Below are 19,402 nucleotides of genomic sequence, written 5' to 3'. Positions count from 1 at the left end.
CCCGTGCAAGGTACATTCACCTGTGTGTTCCAGTCTCAGCCCCTCCACCAGACTGTGAGCTCCCTGAGGGCCACGTCTGTCTCGGCTCCCAGTGGAAAGACCCCCATTGCCTCCTAGGCCCCTGGCACAGGGTGGAAATTCACAAAACAGATGTTTGGGGCTTCTTTTCTTAATCTGGATCAGAGTCGATGGACTCTCCCATCCTGTTTTAATGGTAAAACGTTGTATGTCAGACCCCTTTCCTAGGTTCATAAATGGCCTTTGAAAATATTATTTTCACAGTGTCACAGTGTTCAGTCACGGAGCTGTAACTTAATTTACTTTGCCCCTCTCTGGACATTCAGTCCACCCTCAGCAGGAAGTGGAGGACAGACATCCTCTCGGGTGAGTGTCTGCACTTGTGGTTGAAACAAAGGCCGTTTAGCTCAACGCTCAGACCAGCAACCGCCTGACTTAGAGCGCACGTGCCACAGGCCGCCTCTGTCCCCGGACCACATCCTCCTTGTACCCATGGTCCACGTGTCAGCGGCCTGTATCCTGGGGAGACACGGATGCCACAGATGGCACAGCAACAATGCACGGGGGGCCCCGAGATGACTTTTCTAAAGGAACCGTTTCTCCTTCTGTCCGTTTACACAATGAACCTTCGTTTGCTTCGTGCCCAGATCTGCACCCTGTTCCGCTGGGGAAAAGTGTGAGAGGAACATGGCTCTCCAGTGTCAGCAGTTTGCACTTGGAGCTGCCTGAGCTGAGAGAGGGGCCCATCCGTGGGCGCACCTTCCGTGGCAGCAGCATGTCAGACAGAGGTGTGTTCATGTCCCAGCGCTGCCCAGGCCGCTGCGGCTTCCTGAGCCTCGATGTCCCCACCTGAACGACGGGGCAATGACACCCCTATGTCACAGCATTTCCGTCAGGTCCCTGGGATCAGCCAGGCTCAGGGCTTAACCCGGGCGCGTGGCAGGTGCTCAGCGGCCTTCGGCTGTTACATCACGCCCGGTGCCCGGCTCCCCGGCTGGTGCAGACTCAGGGCCCCGGGAAGGTTTCGCGGATCCAGGGCCAGACAAACGAACAGGGGATGAATGTGCTCGGTAAGTACGGCAGCTGGCTACAGTCACCCCACCCAGCCAAATGCTTTGTCTGCCCGGCTGGCTCCTTCCCACCCAGCTGACAGTGTGTCTGGGGCCCCTGGAGACGGTCTGACGGCCCCCAAGCGCCTGGGCTGCTGCGTTGTCAGTCAGATTGCTCAGTTTCCAGCCGAGACAGACTTCAAACCGGATGCTCTTCAAACGGGACGCATCCGTCATCCTGATGCCCTTGGGCCACCGAGAGGCTGAAGGCTTTAGAAAGTCAGGGAGAGAAGGAGCGAGGGCCACCCGGCCCGGCCCCCACTCCTGGTCCGGTTTTGGGCGAGGGGATCGGCAGTGAGGGGGCCGGGGCGGGGAGAGAGGTTTTGTGTCCGGGGAGCTTCATGTCTGCTCCAAGCACAGCAGGCTTCCTTCTGCACGTGGCCCCCCCGGTGCCGCCAGTGAGGGACAGGCACCTCTGAACCCGGCACCATGTGCGTGAGAGTGGCAGCAACCACGTGATGCTCTAGTGACCAAGGAGGTGACAAAAGGCCTTAAATGCACAACAACATCACGTGACACTGTCACCGGAGGCAAAGGAGCATGGAGACCAGGAGGGAAGGCTCTGCAGTCTGTGGGTCCAGGCGGCCCGGTGCTCGCTCACTGGCTGTCACTGGCAAGTCAGCAGCAGCCCTGGGCCTCTGCTTCCTCATCAGCAAAACGGGACTAATTACGTAGCGTCTCAGGTAGGGCCGCAGAGATGGAACGAGAAAGCGCGTGCAGAACGATGCTTGGCGCACAGCCCGGGGCACCGCAAGTTCTCCACTCAGGTCTGCGGTGACGGTGACCGTGACAACGCAGGTGATGGAGGTGGAGGAAGTGGGGACCGTGCGGGAGGTGGTGGTAGAAGCCACTGTCAGGGACACACTGTTGAACGTCTGTGCTTCTGTATCACACAGGGAAGAGCCACTCGGCCACCTGCCCGGCGTCGGGGCCGAGAGCTGCCCCGGGAGGCCTGGGAACAACGCGGATAATCTGCTTCTCGTCGTGTCCCTGTAGACCTCCTGGCTGCAGGGACAGAGGGGAGGAGAGGGTCCCAGGGCAGCTCGCGTGCACAGACTCTGTCGCCTGGCAAGGGATGCAGGCACACGGGCGTCCCACAGCACGGAGTCTCCACACGTGATACAGAGGCCGTTTTCCACCCTACAAGGAGCAGGACCGCCTCGGTCACGGGTGCCACGGGGCACCAGCGCCTCTTACCACCTGAGAGCCTTATCCACCATTCGCCATTCTCCTCACCAAGGGTCCCCCCCGGCTTCAGGATGTGATGACAATATGGGCTGAGCACGGCCTGCCTCCCTCGCACACAAAGATCTCACTCCTGCTACCCGCGGGACGGCGGGTGTGGGCTCTGACCTCCAGGACCCTGTGCTCGGCCAAGCAGCCTTCCGCTCAGGCCCCCGGGGACCTGCGTCGGGCGTCGGCCACGTGGTCTAACTGGAGGAGGTGCCCTGAAACCAAGCAAAAGCAAACACGCCTCAACCCCAGGGCCTTAACCTCGGCGACAAGGCATCGCAACCAACGTCCTCGCAGCTGGAACACCTTACGGGCTGCCTGTCTTGGATGCAGAAAGAAAAGTAGCAAAACGGCCCAAGTCTGATGGGCTCCAAGTTCAAAACTCCAGAAGCTTTGGCCCCGTGAGGGACGCAGTCCGCTCTCCAGTTCTGAGAACTTGGTTCCCGGTCAGGCAAGAAAACTAAAGGGGGAAGACGAGGAACGTGTGTTCCGAATGCTCCACTTCGCAGAATTCCTTCCGCTTCTCCCACCTCCAGTGCCCGGCAGGCAGCGCACGGGTCTGACGCGGGAGGGAACCGAGGCGGCAGAGGCGCCCGCAGTGGGTGGCGGTTACAGCCTGCTTCTCCGCGCTGGGGACGCGGCTTCCCTCCCAAGTAAGGAGCCGCTACAAGTCGCATCTCGTACGTCCAGCTGGTGCCTCTAGGCCACCTAACGTCCCGAAGCCAGAGACGCCACGTGTTCTAAGCCCTGAGGCCGAGCACACGTTTATCCCCGCCCCCATCTCTGCCGGGGATCGGATCCGGAGAGGAAAAGGACAGCAGCAAGAGACGCACGGCTTCCGGTTCCCTACACGTGTCCTACCTTTTCCTTCTTACACTCCTCTTCTAAGGCATCGAGTCCTAGCCCTCACACGAGGCAGACTCATTCAGGTCCCTCCGCTACGGAAATGCGCTCAGTCCTAACAGCAACGGATGGGCCACGGGCGGACTCCATCCAGACGGTGAATTTCCTCTTGCAGCCAGAGGCCCATGGATGTTACTCCACAGCGAGCAACAGCTCCTGCAGATTCAATTCTAGCTCCAGGCAGAGATGAGCCACAAAAGGGGGATGGGGAGCAAGGTTGGGAGTGGTCGGGCGCAGGAAGAGACGGGTGAAACCAGGGGGGAGGTGGCACTCACGGGGCATCGGTGCACCAGCCAGTACGCCTTCTCCTGGCGATCCAGCGCGTACCTGTCCGCTTTATTCCTTTCCTTTCCAGCCCTGAAAAGCCAAAACCCACGTTAAAGGCCAGTAAGGTTTTGCATCTGTTGCTCACGGATGGACGCCCTTCCTGCTGAGCCCCATTCCGGACCACTCTCCCAATCTGCCCAAGTAATCTGTGCTTTTGCCATAATGAGAATAATGAAAATAGCGAACATTAATATTATCCTTATGTGCTAAGTACCCTGCAACATACTTTTATACGTATTAACTCGAACCCTCCCAGTGAGCAATTCTCAATTTGCAGTTCAGGGGCTGAAGCAAAGAGAGGTTGAATGTCCCACTGAGGGTCGTGCTGTCACCAGGGGGCAGAGGTGGGACCCGAACCAGGGATCTGGTCCCCGAGTCCAGCTCCCCCCGAGAGCACCAGCGTGTGATGCGATCGTGCCACCATGACCAGCCCGAGGATCAGACCGTCTCCCCCAGCGTCTCCACTGGAGTGAGTGTGGATGACATTCTCGGCCCACCTGGCTTCCGGATGTTTCCCTGCTCTGATAAACAACATAATCAACACCGGAGTCAGGAGGCAACGGCAATGCCAGAGCCTGGGATGGGGAAAACGCGGGCCCTGGGGAGTTCTGGTTTCTCTCTAGCCGTCAGTGCCACTCTGTCACTTCAAAGAGTTCGCAGCAAGTCAGGGTTTCTCTGAGCCCAGCTGATTTCTGTGAAAGGCTATTCATGCTCCCTCTCATCTCTCAGTCTCCCTCTTTCCCATCACAGGTAGGAAATGACAGGGGTGAGGGCGTGTTCATTATCATACCCCATCCAGCGCCATTGCCACGGCGACGTGCACTCCGCTAGGCGATGCTTGTTTGCCCAGGCAACGCAGGATGATGCACACGCCCTCCTCGAGACAGAGTCGGCAGATTTACGTGCCAGCTCATGTATTGTGAGTAACATAATATCCAGAGAGCCAGGTGGGTGGAGAGTGCTCTTCCAGGGGGGTGTTTGCCAACGTCCTCTGGAAATTAACTATAAACACTGTCACTCCAACTTCCCCCTTGCCAACTGAAATGGATTTTCTACCGGGTTAACTACCCCGTGTCCTCAGGAAGGTGGGCTGCAGATGGCCTGAGGCACTGTGGACTTTCCATAATGCTGGACCACCTTGGCAATAGAGTTGATCGCTAATTTACTGCAATGCCCTTTCTGGCTTTGCTCTTGTGTGACAGAGGTTATTGGAGGAGAGTGGTGATGAACGGCGTTCAAGAGAACCAGTAAACAAAGAATTATCTTAGTTTGTCATGTTGTGATCTTTATAGCAACAGTATCCCTTAGTCGATGACACTTTGACTCAATCATGTATTTACTGATCTCCACTATGTTCCAAACACTGGGAGAATTCGGGCGAACCAAATAGACTGTAATGGACTGAACGTTTGCATCCCCCCAAAACTCACACGTTGAAGCCCTAACTCCCAGTGCGACAGTATCTGGAGATGGGGCCTTTAAGAAGGAATTAGGGTTTAGAAGTAATTAGATGAGGTCATGAGAGTGGGGCCCTTATGACAGGATTAGCGCACTGGTAATAGGAGATAACAGAAGAGTCTCTCTGTCCATCTCTCTCCCCCATGTGAGAGCACAACAAAAAGGCAGCTGTCTGCAAGCTGAGACGAGAGCCCTCATCAGAAACCAAACCCTGCCACAACCTTGATCTTGAACTTCCCCCGCTCCAGACCTCTGAGAAAATAAATGTCTGTTGTTTAAGACACCCAGTCTACGATGCTCTGATACGGCAGCCTGAGCAGACTGACACACAGACATATTTCCTGCCCTTCCTTGAGTACCTTTAGGTCTAAACATTCCACAAATAGCCAAGAAGTAAATATAAAATTACAAATTGTGTCGTGAGCTGTGAGGACACATTCAGTGCACTAGAGTGCAGAATCAGGGATGGCCAGTGTGGTACTTTTTAAATAGTATGTCTACAGTCCTGTGACCCTCCTTCCACTGCCAGGTGGGTCTATGTCTTCCCCCACTGAGACCAGGTGGGGTTTGTGGCTGTGTTGACCAACTGAGTATATCACAAATGACACCGTGTGATTTCTGAGGTTGGGCCATCGAAGGTGGGGCAGCTGCCACCCTCCTCAGTGAAGTATTTGCCCTTGGGGCTTCCAACCACCTGTAGGCAGTGTTATATGCCTGGTGCTGTGAGGAAGCCCAGGGCAGACCTTCCAGCCCTCTGGCTGCAAGCACTTGAGAGGCTCTGATCCACAACTGCCCAGCCCAGCCGTCCCAAACTCCAGACCCACAGAACCCTTGAGAGATAATAAAGTACTGTTGCCACTCTGAGCCATGGAGCTTCAGGATGACTGTGTGCAGAATAACAGCTAATCAGAAAAGCTTATTTGATTGGGGTTGACATACACGCACTTCCGTATATGAACTAGATCACTAATAAAGCCCTACTGTACCGCACAGGGAGCTCTGCTCAGTACTCCGTAATGACCTAGATGGGAAAAGAACCTTAAAAAGATTGTATATATGCCTATGTCTAACTGATTCACCTTGCTATACACCTGAAACTAGCAAAACATTGTAAACCAACTATACCCCAATAAAAATTAAACAAGAAAAAAGAAATAAAAGCTTCTTTGAGCACATGACATTTGAACTGAGGGTTCTCTCTCGAAAGGGTGGGACTGGATCCTGTTTGTGTTTCAAAACTGGGGGCATATGGGAGCAGAGGATGCTGCCGTGGCCCAGCTGACAGTGACGTTGGCTCCAGGGTGATGGAAGTAGACAGAAGTGGACAGGTGTGGCAGAAGGGATTCTGCCAGCAGTACCAGCGGGACTGGATGACTGAACACAGGACACGGGTCGGGGAGAGGTGAATGGGGGTTCGTTGTACTGATATGCGTAATGCTGAAGGGAGAGAAGGCTTGGGGAGCGAGGGGAAAACATTCAAGTATGGACAAAGTTAGGCTGAGGTGTGATGTCAACGTGAGATGTTGAGTTTATAGCTGAGATGCTGAGTCTGGGATTCACGAGAGAGGTCTGTGCGCAGAGACTCAGGGGAACGAAACGGGTGCCTCGTGAGCCAGACTACATGGCCACCTGATTTTGTGGTGAGACCTTGTACTTGTATTAGTTAGGCTTCTCCAGAGAAACAGAAGCAGTAGGAGGATAAATAGAGAGAGACAGAGACAGAATTTATCTATTCCAAGGAATTCGCTCACACGATTGGGGAGGTTAGCAAGTCCAAATTCTGCAGGACGCGCCAGCAGGCTGGAGGACTAGGGAGGAGCTGATGCGGCAGCTCAAGTCCAAGCCCGTCTAGAGGCAGAATTGCTTCTTCCTCTGGGAACCTCAGTCTCGTAACGCTTTCAACTGTTTGGATGAGGCCCACCCACATTGGGGGGAGTCATCCGCTCTACTTAAAGTCTATTGATTCAATACTAATCTTACCTAAAAAACACCTTCACAGTGACATCTGAGATGGGTACTGGACCAACTCTCTAGGCACTGTGGCCCAGCCAAGCGGACACACAAAATTAGCCATCACAGATCCTAAACCTGAAATCTGAGGCAGCCTTTGAGGGAAGCAACAGAATCAGTGGGGAAAAGCCAGCACCTCAGCAGGAGAGTGGCTTTCAGGAAGTGCTCAGCCCAAGGCGTCTAGAAGCGAATGGCCAAGGGGCTGCCCCATGATGTGGGCAGCTCAGAGCTCTACCCAGGCTGAGGCCAAGGCCTGAGTGGTGGGGCTTGCGGGGGCCACTGGGGGTACCTCTGTGCTGCAAGGCAGCTCGGGGGTCCACAGTCCTCTGGGTCATGGGCTCATCCTGCTTGGAGCAGAGAGGCAGAGGAAGATGGAGAGGGGTCAGGGGTGGGGCGGGGGCACATCCCAGTCAACTCTGTGTCCCTGGGGCCCGGCCCAGTGCTGGAACCCAGTAGGCACTAAAAACCGCCCACTGAGTGGAAGTAGCACTAGGCCAGGCTGGACCACGACCCCACCAAGTGACCTTGGCCAAGTATTCTGACCCCTCTAAGCCTCCGTTTCCCCAGCTGCAGATGTGAGAGGCGACAAGAATTACTGCTCCCGGCATTTCCTCTCCCCAGCGTGGGATGAGACAGTGCACGGAACCCACCCAGTGGAGCCTCACACACAAGTGCACGTGACAAAGGTTAGCAAACTGCCCCCTCCCCCCCGCCGCTCCCCCCGCCGCTCTGTCTGAAAAACACCCAGGCAGAGGCACGTTCACGGTGAAAGGGCAGAGCCAGCTCTCCCCATAATGCGCCTCCGCGTGAATTCAGGCCTGAGAACAAATTCCCCCCGCCCCCCCACCGTGAGCAATAAAGCCATCCTGCCTTCCGGATTCCTGTCTGCCCAGACGGCAGTCCTGCGTAACGGTGCTCACCGCTTGGTATGGTTAATTTTATGGGCCCAGGGGTGCCCAGGTGATAGGTCAGCATTATTCTGGGGGTGTCTGTGAGGATGTCCTCGGATGAGGGTGCTTTCAGTTGAAGACCTGAATAGAACAGAAAGGTTGATCCTCCTGCAAATAAGGGGACGTGCCCTCTGCCTGGTGGCCTCGAGCTGGGACATTGGTCTCTTCCTGCCCTCAGGCTCCAGCTGAAACATCAGCTCTCCTGGGGGTCCAGCTGGCCGACTGCAGGTACTGGGACGGCTCAGCCTCCATAACTGTGTGACCTAATTCCTTGTAACAAATCTCAATCTCTCTACTCTCTCTCCCCCCTCCTCCCCCTCCCCCACCTCTTCTCTAGCTAGATCAATACACAGAGATTCTGTTTCTCTGGAGAACCTTGACTCACCCACCACTACACTTCTTCCAGGGCTGCTTCAGGAGGACGGGGTCTCCACCATCCAGCCCATGTGCCAGCCGCTCTAGACCTCCTGGGGTCTGGACCTGCCAGGGTGAGTGAGGCCGGGCCGGCTGGACTCACTGCTCTGGTGATCACGGGTATTGGTCCCCAGATATTCCTGACTCTCCTGCATCTCGGACACACAGGAGGACTGCACGCCCCGTGCGCCCTCCTTTGAAGCAGGCACAACCACGTGAGCTGCCTTGGCTAGTGAACTGTGAGCAGAAGTGACGTGAGTCCTGGAGTGGCTGCAGGCATGTCAGGGCCCCAGCTGGCCCACGGTGGACACGTGACACGAGCAAGAAATAAGCCTTGTGGTTGCATGCCTCTGATTGCTGGGTGACGTTTGTTACGACAGCCTAACCTCGTCCTGACTGATACACGCTCCCCAACATGTACAGCTGGCCCTTACAGACAAGGCAGGGCCCCCAGGGGGAACTTCAGGCCCAGTTTTGAACCGGCAAATGAGGGTGAGCGGTGAGTGGGCTCTAACAGGTGACTCTGATGACAGCTCTCCCATGTTTAAGATCCTTCCATGGCTCCCCACGGCCCTGAGCACAAAACCTTCTCCCGATCCGCTCCTGCTAACACATCCAGCCTCAGTTCCGCCAGTTTGGGGCTTTGCACTCTCTGTACCAGCTCCAAGGGACGGCATCAGGCGGGCACTCCCATGCCCCCAGACTCTGGTTGTCTGCTTAGAGCACCCTCCCTCCCACCTCTCCTCTCCTCTCCCCTCCATCCACCATCACCATCCCTCACCTGGATACACCCTCTGCAGCCTCCAGATTCAATGCTGTTTCTGCAGCTCCTTCTCCAAACCCCGACGTGGGGCTCTCAACTCACTGAGGCACCATGGCCTGTCTGCTTGTCTGCTGGGCTCACTAGACGATGCCTCTACCTTCCCTATGCCTCACCCACTGTTTAACACATAAACACTCAATAAAAGTTTATTTTATTAAAAAGAAACAAAGAAGGAAGGGAGGAGGAGAGACAACCAGGGGACCAACAAGATCTTTGACTCACCGGTACTGCTCTTTGGCCTGCATGATGACAAAGTCCCACTTGTAGTTAATTTTTTTGTTCAAGAAATTATAATTTTCCTAGAGGAGGAAAACAAAATGAGAACACTGAGCCCCACAACCTATGCTGCGTGCAGAGGGCAGGAAGCCTTAAGTCAACAACGAGACCCAGCCAGACGGTCTCCCAGCCCAGCTGTGCAGAGGCAGTCATTCACAGGGCGGCACCGAACTCTCCACAAGCCTTCACCACAGAAGCCAAAAGTTGGCTTGTTTTTTTTTAATAAGTGTACCCCAAATCTGATAAGGAAGAGGGGGGCAGTGTGCAGGAGAATATGGGAGCTTAATATTCAGCCACAGAGCACAACAAACCCACAAAGCTGCTGTGGCGCTGGCTTTCTGCAAACATGTTTGTAAACGGCAAACAGCAGCAAGATTGTCGCCGCCTGCCCAGAAGTCTAGCCTTGTGAGGGTTAGGGTGTGCTCCTTGAGAGTATGACTCATGCTGCCTAAAACAAGTCTGCACTCGTGTCTCCCCGTCTCAACTCAAGTTCAAATGTGTCCGTCCTGTAATATGCATCATCACACATATTAATGAAGTCCTGTTATTGCGGGACAGCAAGAGGAAAGTGGTAGCTACTGTGCGCCCAGTAGTTACTGAGGCAAGGCCTTAAGTTACAGCAGGAGAAGCTGAACCTCAACACGGAGGAGAATTTACTTCAGCCGGCTGCTTCTAAATATATGGATGGATGAGGGACGGATGGATGGATGGATGAGGGATGGATGGATGGATGGATGGATGGATGGATGAGGGATGGATGAGGGATGGATGGATGGATGAGGGATGGAGGGATGGATGGATGAGGGATGGATGGATGGATGGATGGATGAGGGATGGATGGATGGATGGATGGATGAGGGATGGATGGATGAGGGATGGAGGGATGGATGGATGAGGGATGGATGGATGAGGGATGGATGGATGGATGGATGAGGGATGGATGGATGAGGGATGGATGGATGAGGGATGGAGGGATGGATGGGTGGATGGATGGATGAGGCATGGATGGATGGATGGAGGGATGGATGAGGGATGGAGGGATGGATGGATGAGGGATGGATGGATGGATGGATGAGGGATGGAGGGATAGATGGATGAGGGATGGATGGATGGATGGATGAGGGATGGATGGATGAGGGATGGAGGGATGGATGGGTGGATGGATGGGTGGATGGATGGATGAGGGATGGATGGATGAGGGATGGATGGATGGATGGATGAGGGATGGAGGGATGGATGGATGAGGGATGGAGGGATGGATGGGTGGTTGGATGGATGAGGGATGGATGGATGCATGCATGCATGGATGAGGGATGGAGGGATGGATGGATGAGGGATGGATGGATGGATGAGACATGGATGGATGAGGGATGGAGGAATGGATGGATGAGGGATGGAGGGATGGATGAGGGTACCTATGAATCGATTAATGGGGGGAACAGGGGAAAACAGCTCAGGACTATATTCCACTCAATTATAAGAACCTATACTTGAAAGCATCTCTGTACCTTTTCATATTCTTCTAAAATCCCTCTCTTCTTGATATTTCTCTTGGCCAGATAGATGGCTGGAAAAGAAAACAATGACATTTCCCATCATCCTCATATTTCAAAACCCCTCTAGGCATGAGACTGTCGTGCTCAGCTTAGTGAAGAGAACACTCAGCTGACCCAGTCCCTCCCCTGGGAATCACTCCCAATACAGATGAGAACTGACATAAAGGTCGTGATGACAGCAAGACAAGTGTCACCAAAACGCAGCAAGTAAGTAAGCGGCAAGGCAAGCCCTCCCCAGGGCATAGGAGGGGGGGGAGCTTTACCATAGTCTGTGTCTTCAGCCGGCCACTGCTGGGTGGGCCAGAAGTACGGTGTCTACAAGAGAAATCAGGGAAGCAGGCTTACACACGGGGCTGTGAACCCCCGGCCCCCAGCCCTCTAGCTTAAAACATAAAGCTGCCTTAGCCCCCTCCACTGTTTCTGAAGATCTGTGAGGATGTGAAGCCAACCAGTTACCTTTTCAGATGACACTAACCCCCTGTTAACACCCAAGGTCAAGGCCAAGGCTCACCTGAAATCGATAGAGGCTGTTGTCAGGCTTGAGAACGAGGTTCTTGGGGTCTTGCAGGGGGTAGATGTAGCCGTACTTGACAATAAAGTTGCCCAAGTTCTGTGCCTCTGGGGAGAAGGGGTTGAGCCAAGGCAGTTAAGAGCAGGGGCCAAGTGCAGAAGCTCACGGCCCCGCCCCCGCAGAGCACCCCAAACCCAGGGCAGGTACCCCCATCCTAACAGCACTTCAGCCGAGAAGTGGGGACAGTGGCTCCTGAACTTAGCTGCGGACAGGTACCAGCTGGGTAGCCACGGCTAAAAGGAGGGTCCCCCAGCCCAGCCCACGAATGTAAGTAAGTCTGGAGGGCAGTCAGTGACCCCAGTGTTGACGGTGCCACAGGTCATCCACTGCAGGCGTTTGGGGTGACAGGTGGGGAAATCCTGGAGGAGCATCGCTGGGCCCTTTGGGTCTGGAGAAGTCCAGAGGCTTCTGCTTGACCAACAGACACCTCTTCATCCCGAGGGGCAGGAAGGTGAGGCTGTGTTTATGGTCAACTTCTACCCCAAGCTCAGCTCTGTCTGCACCCTGGGTCCAGATCCCAGGCTCCTCCCCATGTCCCTTCAACTCCCACCCGCCTCCAGTCTGCTCAGAAACACAGTCTTGGTTCTGGATTTGCAGCGATTAAAGGATAACTGTCCTGGTTCATTCTCAGAGGCACCAGTGAGAGCAGGTGTCTTTCTACCATCAAGACAGAATCCCAGCCCTCCCATCCTGCAGGCCCAATGACCCAACCCACATCCTATCCCACAGCTCAGCCTCCCAGGAGCAGGGAGGTTTCCTCCCCACCCTCCCTCTTCATATCTCCCTCCCTCTATCAGAGACCAGACCCTCGTTGTACCAACAGCCTTTTCGCTAGTGGCAAGTCAGGTCCCTGAGGCTTTCTGCTCCAATCCATCCTTCAGACTGCTGCCTAACATCCCAGCTTAAATCTGATTACTGTACACACCGCCACGCTGCAAAACCCTGCGTGGGTTACACTGCCTCTCTCCCAGATAAAATTTGGAATCCAAGAATGTACCAGGTGCACCCCACCTGTCCACTGCCCTCCACACCCAGCTGAAGTCACTACTCCCCATTTCCCCTGTTACCGCTCCATTCCTGGTTCATTCCATGTTTACGTCTTTGCTAATTTCCCCGCTGGGAAGACAGACCCTCTGAGCTTCCCTCCAGGATTCACAGGCATCGCTTGTTTGGCGACCAAGGGTACGTATGCATCACCCCCTCCAGGAAGTCTTTCTTGATTACCCATGAAGTTCTCATCTCTCCAATTAAAATGTCAATTTCTCAGAGACGCAGGCTGACCCCCGTTTAGCTTCTACCCTCCAGAGATGCCCCCAGGGTGACGCGCACACAGCAGCCCTTGGTCTCGGAGGAAAAGACGAGCTCTCACCCAGACTGGAGACCCACAGCCGCTGGGTGATCCACTGCAGAACATCACTCCCTGCAAAGCAGAAGCATTTGGCCACCGTCAGAGCCTCCCCGACCTCCACGCCCCCCTCCACACGGTCGCCCAGCCGGCCTCCTCCCTGTTCAGCCGTGATCTCGTCCTTCTGCTCAAAAGCTTCAGGGATGCCCCTCCTCCCCTCCCCCCAGCAAAGTTCAGTCCGAACCCTGCAGCCCATAATTCGGGGCCGTCCATGATCCGACTCTGGCCAGGTTTCCAGCCTAACGTCCCCTACACCCTTCAGGCTTCACCTCTCTTGTGATACTTATTCTCTTTCCTTACAATAATTGGTGCCTGGACTGTCACTCACCGAGTAGGAAGTAAACAGACTAAGACTTAACAATGAAAAAAAAAAAAAACAGACCCAAAGCAAGCTGTCCATGGAACTCTGAATGGAGCCCGGAGCCAGGGACGGGAGGGGAAAGGGGTGCGCCAAGGGCAGGGCTGGTTCTCCCACACCCCCAAGTTCCCAGGCAGAACTCTGAGGAGTCAGAGAATTCTAAAGCGAAACCTGGCTTTCCAGGTCATTGTAATGACGCTTTTGTCGAAGCGGTTAAGATGAGCCGCTTTTTTAGGAACACTTCGTGGGGTGATGTACAACTTCAGACCGTGGAATGCGGGCTCCGTGCGCCCTCTCGCCCTGGGCCCTGCGAGGCCGAGGGGCTGGCCTGGGAGCGACGCAGACTGCAGGCCGGCGTGGAAGAAACCAGGGGAGGCACACGGGGACAAGAGCAGGAGGGAATGTGCACCCCTCCGCCCCCAGCAAGTGTTCAGATTGATCTAAGGGCCAAGGCAAGCCGGGTCCCACCAAGTCCAGAGCTGATGCAGGACCCCAGGGAAGCCGCGGCCTCCCACTCGGCCCGGGCCCTCTGGCCCCATCGGCAGAACACACTCCTTGCAGGAGGCGGGCGGGATCATCTCGGGAGAAAGATGCACCCCAACTCCGACGTCATCTTGCAAATGCCAACAATCATATTTTCCAGCCACCCCGGCCTGCTTTCCAGAGGCCGAGCTGGGTCCCCTGCCTGTGTGGAAACCGGCCCACGAAACACACCAAGGAGGAGGGTCAGGGTCTGAAACCCCGCTGCCTGTGTCCTTGTAGCTGGACTGTCGCAAAGGACACTTCCTCGCTCACTTGGGGGTGGCCAAGGGGCGTTTCTTCTGACACCCGCGGGGGGGTGGGAGGGCTTAGGGCCCCTCCCCCACTCTCTGGGCTGAAGGAGCTGCCCGCAGTGTGGCTGAGGGTGGACCCCCTGTAACTGCCCTTCCTGCGCACGCCCCGGGCCACAGATATCCAGCTATCAGCTCTCCACGCCCACATGCCCACCGCGACGGCTTTCAGAGGCTCCCCTGTGGCTCCTGGCTTTAGTCAGCGCTTTGCTTATTCAAAAGCAAAATTCTTCACCTAAACCCCTACTTAAAAATCCCAGGACTGGGTGTTTTAGACTCTCCACCCCAAGTCTCTACACGGTGGTGTGCAGACCAGGAAAGAGAGCCCCCGGCGGAGAGCAGACAGGTTAGCGCTCCCCACCAAGGCGCTGAAGGTTTTCTCATCCACTTGACCGCTTCCTGAAATGGGTCGAATGAGGTTACGGGGGCCCCGGTGTGTCCACCACGTGATCTGTGCCGACAGCACCACAGGCTGCTCAGAGCCCACGTCGGCCACCGTCGTCCCCTTAAGTCCTGAGTCCCCTGCCCTCTGAGGAGTCGGGTGGCACTGATCCCGGTTGCTTTGATTAGGGCCGATACTGCAGGACAGGGCTCCTCCTGGGCTCCGACCGCAGCTGGGACTCACCCGAGTAGGATGAACAAGGCAGAACGTGGCTGGGTGGGCGGCCCCCCACCAAATCCAGGGAACCAGGGGCCCCACCTGCCAGGAAGGAAAGCAGCTTGCAATCCCGGACGGGGGAGGAGAGCATGGATGCTGGAGCGGTGTAGCCGGGCTCAAGCCCACGCTTAGCCCTGGATGCGTTTAGAGACCTGGGGACAAGATGCTAGAACTCTGCGTCTCCGTGTCCCCGGCTGCAAGAAAGGGCTGGGGGGTCACATCTCTCCCTACGCTTATCGTGGTGACACAGCCAGCTATGGGCCCCGTGGGGAGTCACTGAGCACCGGCCAGTGCACACTAGAGCCTTGTCTGGTTCCTGCAGGCACCCCCTGGGGCAGGGATCACTACTTCTGCTTGTCAAATGAGGAAATGGAGACTAGGGCTACACGGAAAAAAAAAAAAAAAAAAGGCACCCAAAGGATTCAATCCAGGGTGCCTGAGTCAACGTCCAGCGCCCTTTGGACAGTTCGAGACCAGGATTGATTCACGCGCTCGATAAACTTTTGTTAAACTTCCACCCTGACCCCCAGCTGCACTAAGCGCAGGGGTTACTCAGATGAGCTAGACGAGATCTCTCCCCTCGAGGGTTGCCCAATCCAGTGGAGAATTCAACCAGAATTCATGACAACCAGGAGCTGGGAGGGGGTGGGGTCAGGGGTCAGAGGCAGCCTGCAACGTCCTGGGGCGCCCAGGCTGCTCTGGGTCCTAGTCTTTCCCAAGTCTAGACCATTGGAGTTTTCTTTTCTTCTGTGAGCTAGCCTGTCGCATGCCAATCATTCCGCCGTCTGTCACTCACACTCTGGGAGCCCGAGAGACGCTGTGCTGGCTGGGACACGCCTCCTTCCGGCCGGCTTGCCTCTGCAGAGACCCCAGTGCCTTGAGTGACAAATACTCAGGTCATGGATGGGGTCAAGAGCGAGGGCTCACAGGGGACTCAGCACAGCGGCGAGTCCCAGGCTCGCGCTCTGAGAAGCTGCCCCCCTCTGCCAACAACACGACTCGGTGGGAAAGGGACCCCTTACTGCAAACATCACAAAACAAACGCAACGCACGGATCAAAATGCATTCTTATTAGGGGGTCCAGCCCCTTCTGCCGATATCCTGAAATGACGCCCTTTATCCCGCCCCCAGAGAAAGGAGACTAAGGTGCCCTGCCCTTGGGGGAGTCAGGAAGGGTCTGAATGTTAATTAGAAGACAGGGAAGGATGGAGAAAACAAAGGCCAATTCTTTTTTTTTTTTTTTTTTGGCCAAATAGTATTTTTTCTGCTACTTGATTTTATTAAAACAAATCAAACAAGACAATCAAATAAAAAACAACAGTAGAAGTTTTTAAAATGACCTCCTGGGGACGAGGAATGGCTTCACAAGGGGACCTACTGGATTCCTTTCTCTTTCCTTTCTGACTCCTCGCCCAGAAGGAGCCTGCACGAATGGGCAAGTAAGCAGTAAGTATACGCGGCTTTGTGGGCCACGTCACGGTCTCTGCACAGCTACTTAACTCTGCCATTGCAGACAATACATAAATGAGGACGTGTATCTGTTCCAATAAACCTTTATTCACAGATACAGAACACGGGGCGCATCTGGCCCACGAGCTATAGTCTGCCAACCTCTGTGTACGGTCTGTTCCAGGCCAAGACCAAATCACAAGATACATTACCCGTCATGGCGTGAGGGACGCTGATGACCGCGACCTTCTGGTTCTGCACTCTGACCCCCATCTCTGGGTCCTGCATGTCCTTGACGAGGGCTTCAATCTGCAAGACAGAACCGCCAAAGCTGGCTAAGCAGAACCATCTCGAAGGCTGAGTGAGGCCCTTCTGGCAGCACCGAGGGAGCAAAAGATGCAAAGAGGAACACGGGGCCCTTATACCCAGGAGCCCACCGCCTAGGTGGGCAGCGCGCAGCTGAGAACTAAACGCGCGCGTCAGAGGCACAAACACCTCCCCAGGTGTGAGAGCTCGGACAGATTCATTCTGCCAAGGAGATGCTGCAGAGGCTTTTAGGAGAAGATGGGACTTGGCAAAAAAAAGGGTTTTGTTGGTTAGAAAGTGAGAGAGCTACAAGGCACGGGAGAACGACAGCGCCCAGGGTGGGAGTGGGACGGGGGGAGGGGAGGGCCGGGTCTCAGGGGGGCCACAGAGGGTGGGCTCTGTCCCAGCAGCTCTGGCTGGGGAGCGGTGTCATCGGGCCCGCACCTGAGAGAGGAGCATCGAAGCACGAAGAAACCCGCCCCAACAGAGAAAAGCGGGGGCCTGTTCACCACCATTGCGACCGTCCGGGCACAGGATGATGGCGCTTCCACCCCTCCCACTTCCGCCCCTCGGTCTGTCCTCAGCAGGGCAGCCCGTGCGAGACTTTCAATTATTTTAGGCTGTGTCTCTCCTCCGCTTGAAACTCCGCAAGGGCCATTCCACTCAGTCAGTGGCCACGCTCTCCTACTGGTCTACGTGGCTGGGATCACTTCCCCCCGACTCTCCCCCTCATAGGCTCGGGGGCCACGCCCAGCTGCATCCTCCCTCGTGCTGCAACCTCGAACGTCCCCCCCCATTCCTACAGCACTCACCTTCCAACGTCCGAAATAATCTACCTGCTGATCATAACGTTTGCCATGTGTCTCCCTCACTCCTAGAAAGTAAGGTCTTCAAGAGCAAATCTTCCTTTTTTTTTTTTTAATTTTTTGGCCGCGCTGCACAGCATGTGAGTTCTTAGTTCCCCGACCAGGGATCAAACCCGCGTCCCGTGCAGCGGAAGCACAGAATCTTGACCACTGGGCCGCCAGGGAAGTCCCGAGGGCAAATCTTTTGTCTGTTGCTGTCTGCTGCTGTATTCTGACTGCCTGGAACAGCGCCCAGCACGTGGACAGTACCCAGTAAACAGCCGGCACATGAATTAATAAATAAATAAAGGCAGGGGCAGAGAAGATAACAAGAACGCATGGCGTTTAGAGCCCTCGTTCTGACTCTAATTACCTAGGATTAACTGTATGTGCAAGTGACTGACTGGTGCAGTGAGGGTGGCAAAGAATAACGGCAAAGTTTATAACTTAGACGATCGGAGTTGCCAGTTACAAAAATAGAAATTTCAAAAGGAGGAGCGCTTTGAGAGAGCAGACACTTCTGCTTTTGGAATGCTGACTGCAAAGGGCTGCTGAGATAGCCACGACTTCTGGAAGGGGATTGGAAAGGAAATGTCCCAACTTCAAAGGACACGACCGTCAGAGATAAGAACTCGATTCACGAACATCGACGAGAGAGTTGACACCAGAGAGAATCCACGAACCATCGGAGGAAGCTGGAACTGCAGGAAAACACCCACAAGGACAGCCCTGATTGTCTTCAGAGTATTTTTTTTTTAACATTGATGAATACAAAACATTTTTCCACTTGAAAAAATTAATAGGAGTAAAATTAACTGAAGGATATTTTAAAACAAACTGGATGGGTTGACACAATTGAAAAAAGACACCAAGCACTTCTCTGGTCAACGCTGATGACAGGCATCGACAAAGCCTCACGTGCAGACGCTTCAAAGTTCATGCTCCAGGAAACTCCTCGCGAGGGGAAAACCGTGCACACCCCCAGCCCCCCCAGGTGCCTGCAAACGATCAGTCCGTCATTCAACAACCAGGCAGCCATGGTGGACTCAGGGAACCAAAGGTAAAGAGCTCTGGTCCCTGAGCTTAAGGAGTTCACCGTCTAGTGCAAGGATATTACAGGACGATACGGGAAGTACAGTGACCAGGGTGAGGCCACGGTGTCCTGACAACACACCTGTGCCAGGGAGGAGGTGGCCGGGAGAGACACTCCTGGAGTGGTCATAAAATGACGAATAGGAATGAGGAGGCAGAAAGGGCAAAGGATGGCAGGTGAGGACCCTAAGGCTCAGTGAGCAGCAAAAGCAGAAACACAGAATACGAACGAGTAAGTGGAAACGAAGACCTCTCCTGTCCTCCTCCGGCTGGAAGCCCTCTCCTGAGGTCAGGGCAGCTGTGCACGGCTGGATAGATGCTCACGGAGGGTCTCCCCTCAAACCCAACCTGTCCACGTCCCAACCACAACCCAAAGCAAAATGGCTCATTGCGCCGCTCTTCCCCCGGTTTAACTAGCTTGGTTACATGATCCTTTCTCTCCTGCTGCTTCATAAAATAACTCATCCTCACACTGTACAGCCCTTTACAATTTCCAAAGTCCTTTTAGAATTTGCGTGTGCTTGTGGCCCAAAGAAAAGGAACCCAAGATTCTCATGTCCTCAAGGTTCTCTCGTAACTGCAGGAGTCCACTCAACCTCTCTGAATTCCCTTCCTCTACCATAAAATGACAGTATATTCACAATTGATAGCATTTTGTTACCTCTTAGAATCTAAGTAATTGTGTAAAAATGCTTTGTAAGGACAGATATATAAAGATATATAAGCACAAAGATATATACTTGGGCTTTCCTGGTGGCGCAGTGGTTGAGAATCTGCCTGCTAATGCAGGGGACACGGGTTCGAGCCCTGG

The 19,402-nt window shown here is 54.7% G+C and overlaps 1 protein-coding gene across 3 annotated transcripts in view; it reads right to left on the bottom strand.

Annotated features, from left to right (window-relative positions):
• RGS9 (regulator of G protein signaling 9) overlaps window positions 1–19,402 on the bottom strand; it is a 91,258-nt gene that overhangs the window by 38,283 nt on the left and 33,573 nt on the right. For 2 of the 3 annotated variants that reach the window (XM_067717460.1, XM_067717461.1), the window contains 7 exons: window positions 16,561–16,657; window positions 13,018–13,068; window positions 11,589–11,695; window positions 11,341–11,392; window positions 11,030–11,088; window positions 9,468–9,544; window positions 3,539–3,620 (listed from right to left, as the gene is read on the bottom strand). In XM_067717460.1, the coding sequence (XP_067573561.1) occupies window positions 3,539–3,620; window positions 9,468–9,544; window positions 11,030–11,088; window positions 11,341–11,392; window positions 11,589–11,695; window positions 13,018–13,068; window positions 16,561–16,657 (525 nt within the window). Of the gene's footprint in view, window positions 1–3,538; window positions 3,621–9,467; window positions 9,545–11,029; window positions 11,089–11,340; window positions 11,393–11,588; window positions 11,696–13,017; window positions 13,069–16,560; window positions 16,658–17,466; window positions 17,625–19,402 lie in introns of those variants that run through there. The other variant, XM_067717462.1, reaches the window with a different exon arrangement.

The sequence above is a fragment of the Pseudorca crassidens genome, chromosome 19 (genome assembly GCF_039906515.1).
Source record: "Pseudorca crassidens isolate mPseCra1 chromosome 19, mPseCra1.hap1, whole genome shotgun sequence".
Classification (NCBI taxonomy): Eukaryota; Metazoa; Chordata; class Mammalia; order Artiodactyla; family Delphinidae; genus Pseudorca; species Pseudorca crassidens.
The sequence above is the reverse complement of the archived record's forward strand: the minus strand, read 5'-3'. Positions and strand labels throughout refer to the sequence as shown.